Below are 12,307 nucleotides of genomic sequence, written 5' to 3' on the forward strand. Positions count from 1 at the left end.
TTTCTCACTTCCCAATATGTGGGAGTGGGATGGTGTGAGTGAAAATGAGTGAGAATGGGGATGGAAAAGTGCTATCAAATAGGGCAGAACTAGTGTGTTGAGGTGATTTGGGTATCTAGAAATAATGAAGAAAAAGTTGCAAAATGATGGGGAAAGTAGCAGATGGAGTAAGCTTAATAAGAACATAGTAAATAGAATAGATTGATGGCAGCTCTGGATGCATGTGTAATGTGTTGTGCAGGGAAGACAATGTGAAAGGTAGGAGTAAATGGAGAGAGATTGTAAATGGGTAAAAGAATGATGAAATCTGGAGAGATGTTCTCACTTGCTTCATATATATATATATATATTTTTTTTTTGGTGGATGATGACTGCCTCATTGCACTGCTTTTGCCCAAGGCAGAGAGATGGAGGACAAGATGATTCTTCATCCCTGAGATGCTGAGGGGTGGTTGAATGGAATTTGTTTATAAAGTGGTGTTTACAGTGACTAAGACATTTTCCTTTTGTGTGTGTGTATGTGTGTATCATTTTAACTTAATAAACCCATTCTAAAAAAAAAAAAAAAAAAAAAAAAAAAAAAAAAAAAATAATAAAAAAAATAAAAATAATAATAAAAATAAAAATATTAAAAAAAGTAAATAAATAAATAAAAAAAATAAATAATAAATAAATAAAAATAATAATAATAATAATAATAAATAAATAAAAAATAAATAGATAAAAAATATATATATTATATATATATATATATATACCTGCCTTACAAATACACAAAAATCTCAGTAAGTGAATATTAGATTTTTAGATTTTTTCCCTTTACATTAATGCTTCCAATATTTCAAAGTTAAAAAGGTCTGGTTAGATATTTTCTATGGAGGAGAATGACATATAAAACTGTGCCTTACCACAAAACAGGATGATGCTCACCTTGTGTCACACGAACTGGAAAGTTTGATATCCTTTCATATTGCAAACTAATTCACTAGTTGGTGCATTAGATCAGCTTTTCTTTATTATATTGGACATTTTCAATGTTGAAAGAATGAAAATTACTTCAACAAGAAACTTTACAGGAGTCATGTAATGCTTGTTAAACTATTATATTATCACAAGGTGGTTCTGGCTTTCTTGTCACTACTGTTATCACTTGATTTACACTTTTGAATATTTTTACAATCTTTCCTTTCTTTTGTTTTTCATGGTGTGTCAGACTATTCCATATTCTGCATCATGGTGCCCAACACTATTCTATTTTGTAATCTACTTTTAGGGCAAAACCAAGGAGGGCCATGGAGACTAAGTACCTTTGAGGTTTGGTAATTCCCCTAATTCTAGAGGTCATGGGTCTCTAACAAAGAGAACCAGGGCAACAGATTAATTGACTGGGCCATCACAAACTCTCAATAAAAAGTTCTAGATAAGCCCTTACAGCACATCAATGGCAGTTTGGAGACAGCAAGAGAGGTGAGACTGAGGTGGTTTGATTTGTGAGGAGGGATGAAGAACATGTTGGGACAGGATGCTGTAGATGGATTCATCTGGGAAAAAGAAAAGAGGAACAAAAAGTGGGGATTTGTTAAAGTCATAAACAAGGATCTGAGGGTGGTAGATGTAACTTAAGATTCATAAGGCAGAGTTAGGTGGAGATGAATGATCTGCTGAGGTGATCCCTAATGGGAACAGCCCCCAAAATAGTTCTTCCTCTGTTTGTCTTTATTCTATGTAACCTTTTTTGGCAGTTTTTCTTTTTTCTTAACCACTTCTATACAATCATGTTTATCCTGTGTGAATCTTTCTGCTACTTCCCTTTTTATACCACTACCTTTTGTCTTGAAAACTTTTAGGTAGTCTTTCTTAAATGATAACTTACAATATGGAAAAGGACTAGATTTTTTACTATGACTAGATCCTTGTCAAACTGACTAGTACAAATTACAGGCTTAGACAATTACTCATTTGAGGTGATTTACCACAAGTACATTACATACCCGTTAAGAAGTTAAGCTTTGGATAAACAATGTACCTTACATTTACCATACACTACAAAGTCTTAGTTTTCTTTTATAACTGCAATGTCATTTTCATCCTTGTAGAGATAATGAAGATCTTAACAACTTGACTAGATCTCCAACAAGCAATAACTGCACTTTCTCCAAATTTTTCTGAATTTAAGAACTTAGTTTTTCCACTTTCTATGACTAGAAATTTATCATGAGTATTTGTCTGGTTTTGTGGTCAAAATTATCTATTGGTGGTCTGTTTAAAGAAATACTATACTGCTTGTTTCTGTTTAAAGTAGGGACCACAATCACATTAAGAACAACTTTGTTCCTTACAAGTCTTCAAATATTTAAGGGTTTTCACTCTCATACAAAAGCAGCTGCATGAAAATATCCAGCTAAGAGTAAGCCCGTCTTGCAATGGACTTTTTTTTCTAAAGCAGTTGACATAAATGGCTAAAGCAATAGACATTGGGTTTATAAATTGCAAGACCTCATCTGACAACAACCCAATCTCACCAAACAGAAACCAGCCATTTCATGGGGGCAATAAACATTCTTCAGAGGGTCCTAACCTTTCCTTGGAGCAACTTGATATCCTCTGGAGATGACTCATTCTTTTCAACAGTTGTCCAACTTTCAGTGCTAGCCCAATTTCCTCTAAAGGTGGACTAATCTTCAACAGTAGTCCTATTCTTCAGCAACAGCTTAATCACCTATGGTACCTATCTAATTTCTCCAACATTTAGCTAACTTCTAGCAGTGGCACAAACAAAAATTTGAGCCCTCCAGCTTAATTCAATCAACTTTACTTTGTGACTTATTAACTTCTTTTAGCAGTGGCATAAACACCAATGATGGCATTTTGGGCCCTCCAGCATTACTTCAACTTAATTCAATCAACTTTACTTTGTGACTCATTTGTATTTTTACTGAAAAGCTTATAGCCATCTATTCATTCTAACTCCCAGTGGCAAGGTCATGACTAGTGTTGTTCACAAAATTGTAGTCTTCACTGCTATCCACCATGTTAATCTTCTTAGCTCTTTTACTTTCAGAGCCCTGTCCCTCCCAGTAGCACAATTAGCGCCCCTAGCAGGAGGTCCCCTTAACCAGCTCATCAATCATTAGGCCAGTTGAGGGAACCTCGTACTAGTTGCAATGACAACACTAGTCTGAGGTTGAGGATCATCTTGGCTTTTTCTTGTTGCTTTTGGTGATACGCCTCTGCTTCAAAATCATCTCGTACAAGTTCTCAAGGGCATCGTCTAGACCTTCACCTGTGATGGCACACGCCGGCTGTAGAAAGAAAAAGTTTAATCAGGGATGAACTGCAGCATTGGAGTAGAAGATTGAGTTAATCAAAGGTGAGTTTGAAGGCTAGTTGCATCTTGTCTGTATGGTGGACAGCTGCTACCTCAATAATGAATTTTAGGGGAACTCTAAAGGCTAAGCTTCTGTTCTTCTCTGCCACAAAGAAGTTTTAGTGTAAGGGTAACATGTGTATTTGGTATGGTGTTGGACTTACTTTGCAGCGTATGTGTTGTCCAGATAAGGCATTAAGCAAGTCCTACAAGATGTAAACATACTTAGAGTTTATGTATGAAGCCTTACTACCAGCACCTGTTTTTGTGTTTGCCCAGGGTATATAAAAGTAGGTTACATACAAAGCAAGAGCACTATCCAAGGAAGAATACTCAATAAATTCATAGTAAGAAAACAACTTTTGTATGATAACTGGGAGTAGCAGAATAGGAACACAGTTGAAGGACATACTCTTTCATAACATCTCCTAAGCCATATAAATCATTTAGCAACAATTAGAATAAAATTGACAGAGGATGTACTGAAAATAAAGAGGTCTGTCTAGTCTTAACACCTCATAACAGGGATGTCACCTAAGCTAAATTAATTGGTTTGCCATAATAAACACTTGAAAGACATTATTGGACTAAAGAGGTTGAGTGAATATATCTACAGTGTATCTTATATATATATATATATATATATACATATATATATATATATACATACACACACACATACATATACCAAGGCTTTTTCCCCCTTACAAGGGAGGTAGCCAAAAAGGAAAAGGCATAAAATCATTCCCACCCATTCCATCCCTGAATACACTCCACACCCCTCCACCCTCCCTCTTATCTTAGCACCTCCTGGATGATGGGTCATCCCTGCACCTTGTCCACAGCCCTGGGTCAGAAGCAGTGTCGCAAGACACAGCACATCCACAGCAAGGCCGCTTCATTAAATCAGCGACCCCCCCCTCTCCGTCCCCCCATGCATAAAAGGAGAGGACGGGGAGAAATCCCTACGGGCTGCGTCAAATTTTGCTCACACATACTACCTCACCCCCCCCATCCCCCTGCCCATTCCACCTCATGCATCACAACATCATCCATATACAACCATTCTCCATTCACCCGTCTTCTGTCCTCTCCTGTCATTCCTCAACAGACATTTCCCTCTTCCCCAAAGCCCCCTTCACCCCATCCATCTACCTCATCCTAGGACATCCCTTCATGTTCACTTCCTCCACATCTGCCTTCCATACCTCTTTTACCAGTCTTTCTTTACTCATTCTTTCCATGTGTCCAAACCATCCTAATACTCTTTCATCAACCCTATCTCCCAACTCCCTTTCCACCCCTGTTCTCCTCCTCACCTCCTCATTTCTCACTCTACCTAGCCTAGTAACCCCCATCATACTTCTCAGACACCTCATCTCAAACACATTCAAACTCCTTCTCTCTTCCTCTCTTATGTTCCATGTTTCATCCCCATACAGTGCTGTTGGCACAATCACTCCTTCATACAGTCTCCTCTTAGCATCCATTCCCAAATGTCTATTCCTCATTACACTCTTTAATCCACCAAGGCATTTACTCGCTTCTCTCAATCTACATTCTACCTCCACCTTCACTCCACCTTTTCCTGCAACATCTGCACCCAAGTATCTAAAACTATCCACTTCCTCCAGTCGCTCTCCCTTAATGCTCACTTCCAGTCTACTGCCACTTTCACCCCTTGTACATCTCATCACCTTTTACCCACATTTATCTTCAGCTTTCTTCTATCACACTCTCCCAAACTCTGTCACCAACTTCCTCAATCCCTCCTCCGATCCTGCCACAAGTGCAGTGTTGTCTGCAAACAACAGCTGGCTCACCTCTCACTATTCTCCATTTTCTTTAACCATCTCCAATCCCTGACCCACTACCCTTGCATTTACCTCTCACACTACCCCATCCATGTATAAGTTGAACAGCCTGGGAGACATAACGCATCCTTGATGAAGTCCCACCTTTACCTCGAACCACTCACTCTCTCCATTTCAAATCCTGACACAAGCTCTACTACCCTCATAAAAACTCGACAGGTCCTAGAAGCTTTCCTCCTATCCCATATATCCGCAAAACCTCCCACAGTGCCTTTCTATCTACCCTGTCTTAAGCCTTTTCCAGGTCCATAAAAGCCCAAAAAACATCCTTCCCCTTTCCTATAGCTTTCTCACATATCTGTCTTACCACAAAAATCTGATCTACACAACCTTTACCCATCCTAAATCCACACTGTTCCTCACCAATTACTCCTTCTGTTCCTCTCCTAATCCTCTCAATCAAGATCCTCCCATAAGCCTTCCCAACTACACTTAACAAGCTAATCCCTCTGAAACAACTACATTCACACCTGTCCCCTTTTCCCTTGTAAAGTGGAACTATACAGGCACTCCTCCAATCCTCCGGCACTCTACCCTCTCTCCAGCAAAAATTAACTAACCTCACCAGCCAGTCCACCATCACTGTACCTCCTTTTTTTTTAGACATTCTGCATGGCATCCATCCAGACCAGGTGCCTTACCTGCTTTCATCATCTTAACAACTGTCTTCACTTCATCCTTCCTTATTTCTCCTCTATTTTCCTCACTCATCACGGTCATTTTCTTAGCATTTCCCACTGCGGCTATCTTTCCCTCCCTATCCTCCTTCACATTTAGCAACTCCCTAAAATATTCTGCCCATCTTCCCCTTACTGCCTTCTCTTCCATTATCATCTCTCCATCTGCACCTTTTACCTTTTCTTCTCTACTTGATTCGCCTCCTCTTGCTCTCTTAATTTCTTTCCAAAACATCTTTTTATTACTTTCAAAAATTTCTGTCATACTCTTACCCCATTTCACATCTGCTCTCCTCTTTGCCTCCTTTACCTTGTGCTTTACTTCTCTTTTCTTTTCTTTGTACCTCTCATATGACTACCTTGTCCTATTTTGTAACCAATCTGTGAAAGCTTGCTTCTTCTCTTCTACAGCCTTCTTTGTTTCCTCATCCCACCATTCACTACTCTTCCTTCTATTTCCTGCTGTCCTTCTTGTTCCACACACCATCTTTGCACACTTTGTGACTCCCTCCTTGAACCATCCCCATTCCTCCTCCACACCTACCTCTACTCTATCCTTCACTCCCTCCTGCTCCTCCTTCAGCTTCTTCTTGTACTCCTTCTCCTTTTCATTTAAAGAGTTCACTCTAAGCATCTCCCTACCTTTTGTCCCTTTCCTCTTTCTCCATATATCCTCCACTCTCAACTTACCTTCCACCAAAAAATTATCTGATATTCCCCACCCTCTCCCCTTGGCACATGTACATCCTTAACTCTTCCTATCATAATCCTATTTACCACTACATAATCCATTAACGCTCTATCTACCACCCTTCCATCCACCACCCTCTCCCATGTGTACTTATGCTTGACTTTCTTCCGAAACACTGTATTTGCTATCATCAACTCTCTAGACACATTTCCACCATCAACTCTCCACTATGATTCTTTCCTGGAACTCCACATTTCCCAACCACTCCATCAATTGGATCATTTCCTACCCTAGCATTAAGGTCTCCCAGTACTATTACATTGACATTTCTCCCTAAATCCTCTATGCATTCATTTAAATCTATCCAAAAAGCCTCTCTTTCTTCTACACTCTTCTCACTGCCAGGCCCATATGCACTTACAAAAACCCACATCTCCTTTCCCAGTTTCACCTTCATCCACATTATCCTTGAGGAAACCTCCTTCCACTCCACTACTCGTTTACCTATCTCTTCACTTACTTATATAGCCACCCCTTCCCTCCCTCACCCTTCTCTTCACTCCTGATAACCTCCCACTAACATTCCCAAACTTACACTTGCCCTTCCCTTTCAACTTAGTTTCACTCAAAGCCAACACATCCATCTTTCTTCTCACAAACATACTACCTATCTCTTCCCTTTTACTCTCATCTGTACCACATCCATGCACATTAAAAGACCCAACCCTTAGGGTGCTGGTCGGAAAACTCCTAGACCCTCTTATGCCTTTACTTTTATTAGGAATGTCCCCTGTGGGGCTACAAGGAGAAGGATGTCTAGTCCCAATCCCCGTCCCTTTCTTCTTGCCTCTTACGATCCAATTGGTAATACTTGGTGGCAGTATTCTTTTCCCCCACCACAGGGAATACATATATATCTATATATATACAGACGCTCCTCTACTTACGTTCATTCGTTTTACGTTTTTTCAATTTTACGTTTGAACTGACTGTACAAAAAAAAAAAAAAAAAAAAAAAATTTTGAGTGAATTTTTTAGTTTAGTGCGCTCTCCGTAGTTCAAACGATACTTACGCATGATGCTGCATCCATTGTTTACATGGCACAAACAACAGACTGAACATGCCTTGCCTCCTCCTCCTCCACCATCTCAATTTATGTTGCTTGAATTTAATTTATTTGAAATTAATGTTATCATTTTACAATGTTATGTGTATAATTAATGAATTAGGGGTGTTTTAAAAGATACGGTAATAGAATTTACGGATGTATGGTATAGTAACAACTTACGTTCATTTTCAACTTACGTTCGGCCATTCGGAACGTAACTAAAACATAAGTTGAGGAACGTCTGTATATACCCATCTGGGGTATTGGCTGCATGTTATTGTGGCAAAGTAGCATGCAGTTGATACTTTAGGGTCTATATGGGGTGCCCCTATGGACCAGAGCCACACATCATTTTGTCTGTGATAGAGGAAAACTCTGTTCATAGAGAAATGATAACACTTTTATACTACGACTGTCCATCCGTTATGCTGTCAACCAACCCCTTGTTACCGTCTTGTACTATTTCTCTGAATATTCATTTACTTTGTGGTGGGGGAAAAGAATGCCACCACCAAGTCTTCCCACTTGAGTCATAAGAGGTGACAAAAAACGGGATGGGGGATAGGATTAGGAGTCCTGCTACCTGTAGCACCAAAGGGGACATTCCTAAAAAAAAAAGTAAAGGCATAATAGGGTCTAGGAGTTTTCCAACCAGTACCCTAAGGTTTGGGTCTTTTAATGTGCGTGGATGTGGTACAGATGAGAGTAAAAGGGAAGAGATAGGCAGTATGTTTGTGAGAAGAACGATGGATGTGCTGGCTTTTGAGTGAAACTAAAATGAAAGGGAGGGGCGAGTGTGAGTTTGGGAGTGTAGTTGGGAGGTTCTCAGGAGTGAAGAGGGGATGAGGGAGAGAAGGGGTGGCTATACTAGTAAGTATTTACCTAGTTGTATTTTGCGGGAAGGGGAGCTATGCTCGTGGTGTCTCGCCTTTGTATTTCGCAGTGTCTAGTTTGCTTTTAAACTCATGAATGGTTTTTGCACATACTATTTCATTGTCCAGTTTGTTCCAAGTGTCCACTACTCTATGTGGCTGAGCGGGTTAGGGCATCGTTATTTGCGGCGAAGGTCGAGGTGAGGGCAGTTCGAATCCTGCCACCAGCGAAGTTGAACCAAGGGCATGGTTTATTAAATTCCATGCTACAAAAGCCCTCTGTGAGGGGCACCATCCTAGCCTCTGATAAGGGGGGAGTGTGTGACATTAAACCATATCACATATCTCTTCTGTAGCTATGTTTTTTTATTTTCTTTCCATGTCCTCATGTATTTCTCTTGTCCCAGTTTAGTAAGTCCTCTCTATCGAGTATCTCTGTGCCTTTCATGATTCTGTAGATGGTCAGTAGGTCACCTCTCTCTCTTCTTTGCTCCACAGTCGGTAACTCAAGTTTAGCCAATCTCTCCTCATATGATAGGTTTGCAAGTGCAGGTGCCATTTTTGTTGCTGCTCTCTGGATTCTTTCTATTTTCTTTATATTCTTTTTGGTACTGGGTGACCATAATGTCGCCCCATACTCTAGTCTAGGCCTTATCAATGTAACCAATATTTTTTTTATCATGTCTTCGTCCAAGTATGCAAATGCCACTTTTATTGATCTTAGCAAGTTGTAAGCCTCCCCGACAATTTTGTTAATCTGTTTATCATAGGACAAGTTGTTTGTGATAATTACCCCCCAATCTTTTTTTGGATCCTACCTTCTTTACCTCAATGGTTCCAATTTTATATTGTCCTGATATTCTGTTTTTGCTTTTTCCAAACTACATTATGCTACACTTCTTAGTATTAAAGTCCACTTCCCATTTCTGACTCCAGTTCCATACCTTGTTCAGGTCTTCCTGCAGTGCTTCACAGTCCTTATCAGTTTCTACTTTCCTTAACAGTTTGGTGTCATCTGCAAAGAAGCTCATTTAACATTTTACATCCTCGTCCATGTCATTCACATAAATAGCAAACAATATTGGTGCCAATACAGATCCTTGCTATACTCCACTGATCACCTCTTTCCAATCTGAATATTTTTCTCTGAGCACTACTCTCATCTTTCTACCAGTCAGGAAGTCCTCCATCCATTTTAATAGGTTCCCTTGTATTCCTCCTATGTGTTCCAGTTTTTTTTTTTAGTAATTTTCTGTGTGGTACTTTGTCAAAAGCTTTTTGCAAATCTAGGAAGGCACAATCAGCCCATCCATTTCTTTCTTGCACTATGTCTATTACCGTATTTTATGGCTTACAAGACGCACTTTTTTCCTTAAAAATACCCTGAAAAATGCTAATGCGTCTTCCAAGATGAATGTTGTATTGCAAGGCAACACCCAGGCTCACGTAAGCTTGGACACTTGACCGATAGCGACCTGGATTTGTATGTTGAGTCATTACACTATGATGTTAGCTTAAGTACTATTTAATTCAACCTTTTATATTATGTAAACTCAGTACTTAGCTGTTACAAGTATTTCCAATACCATAATCCTTCCTGGAGCCTACTCGGCGTGTGGAGAAAACGGGCCGTTCCCTCGTCTCATAGCAACACACACACACACATACACACGAACGCACGCAAATGCCAGGTGCCTTTATCAGTTACCACCAGGCTATCACACGTGTCATAAGATTTTTTGTCCTGGAAATTATCACCCATGGTAGTTCATCAAAACGGTTCAGTTATACTATCACATACAAGCTACAAGTTGTACAATATGCCAAAGAACACTGTAAAAGAGCAGCAGAAAGACACTTTGGACCACTGCCTACCGAAAAAATTATTCGGCAGTGGAGTTTTATATACTGTATCTACATCCATATTTTTGAATTTTTTTCATATTATTTCTATGAAAATAAAACCACCCTTGGACAATGAAAAATGTATAGTATATTTACTAATCACCAACCAGTATCGCCATACAAACAAAATCAGACAAGTGATTTTGTAATGTAAACAATACGTCAAATACGTGTCGTCCTTGCTTCTTATGTTTTTGTGTTCAGTGGTTGGGTATATGGTGAATGTGTTCTTGTATGAGAATGACTTCTTTTTTTTCTTAGAAATTTCTTTCAAATATTAGGGTGCGTCTTCCAAGATGCAGCGTCTTGCAAGCCGTAAAATACGGTAGTCTTGAGTAGAAGCATATTAAGTTTGTGGTGCACGATCTTCCTTGTCTGAACCCAAATTGTCTAGGGTTTATTATGTTGTTGTCTTCCAGATGTTTTACCCATCTATTCTTGATGATTTTCTCACAAATTTTGGCTATAGTGCTTGTTAGTGATACTGGCCTATGGTTGGTGGGTTCTTCCTTGTTTCCTCCTTTATATATTGGTACAATGTTAGCATTTTTCCAGTCTTCAGGTATCTTTCCTTCTTTGAGTGAGCTATTTATTATGTTGTGTATTTTGTCCGTTAGCTCTTCTTTGCATTCCTTTAGAATCCAATTTGCAATTCCATCTGGGCCATGTGATTTTCTGATGTCAATGTTTGATAGGTGTTCTGATATTTCTTTTTGTGTTGTTGTAGACTCACTCATGGGGGGCGATTGCTTATTATCATCTTCATCCCAATTTTGTATTTTCTCTCTGGTGAAGACAGATTTAAAGTGATTGTTCATAACTTTGGCCATTTCTAATTCTTCTGTGTATTCTATATTCCCTTGGCACAGTTTCACCATTTCCAGTTTATTTTTATGTTTACCATTCACATATTGATAGAATAGTTTGGGTTGATCTTTGCATTTATCTATATTATCCTTTTCATGGTTCCTTTTCTCCTTTCTTCTCACATTAACATACTCATTTCTATAGTTTATATAAATTTGCCATTTACTAGGTTTTCTATCTTTTCTCCACCTCTTCCAAGCTTTGTCCCTTCTGTCTTTTGCCTCACTGCATCTTTTGTTGAACCAACATTTAATGTACTCACTCTCTCGCTTTTGTCTTGGTACATGCCTGTTTACCCCTTCATTGTAATTTTCCATCAAGATATTCCATTTCTCATCCACTTTTGTCTCTTCCATATAGAATTTTTCCCAGTTTGCATTCCGGAAGAATATCTTTAGTTTTGCAAAGTCCATTTTGTTGTACATCAATCTTCCTTTCCTATGCTTTCCATTTCTCTCCATGTCTATTTCTTCCTTTAGTACAGTTTCAATGAGTATATGGTCACTCTTTCCAATTGGTGTCTTGTAATGGATTTTGTCCACAATTTCAGGTTCTGTTGTAAATATTAAATCTAGTTTCGACGACTCTTCATTGCTTCTGTATCTGGTGTTTTCACTGGCCCATTGAGTATTCCATGGTCATGTCCAGCTGTACATTACCCCAAAAGTTGTCTCCTCCTCGCACTGTCATGTTATCCTAACAAATTTCTTTGCAATTGAAGTCTCCCATAATTACCAGATTACCCCTGCCCATTAGTATCTCATTTAGTGATTTCCTTGTATCTTCTAGCATTTTTGTATGTTCGTTCTCTTTCCAAGCCTTCATTTTTGGGGGCACATAGGTCACCACAAACTTTCTACTTTTCATATTCTTGCCCTCGACTTTTATCATGATCAGTTCAACATTACCTTCGCCCTCCACAATTTTTGTCACACTTAATTCTTT

At 39.0% G+C, this 12,307-nt stretch overlaps 1 protein-coding gene across 4 annotated transcripts in view; it reads right to left on the reverse strand.

Annotated features, from left to right (window-relative positions):
* Positions 1-2,279: 2,279 nt before the first annotated feature.
* LOC143029188 (ADP-ribosylation factor-like protein 4C) overlaps positions 2,280-12,307 on the reverse strand; it is a 171,820-nt gene continuing 161,792 nt past the window's right edge. For all 4 annotated transcript variants that reach the window (XM_076191730.1, XM_076191733.1, XM_076191731.1 and 1 more), the window contains exon 5: positions 2,280-3,302. In XM_076191730.1, coding sequence (XP_076047845.1) covers positions 3,192-3,302 — 111 coding nt within the window. In that variant the 3' untranslated portion in view covers positions 2,280-3,191. The remainder of the gene's footprint in view (positions 3,303-12,307) is intronic.

Source organism: Oratosquilla oratoria, chromosome 10, assembly GCF_046742065.1.
Source record: "Oratosquilla oratoria isolate Oo_2021 chromosome 10, ASM4674206v1, whole genome shotgun sequence".
Taxonomy (NCBI): Eukaryota; Metazoa; Arthropoda; class Malacostraca; order Stomatopoda; family Squillidae; genus Oratosquilla; species Oratosquilla oratoria.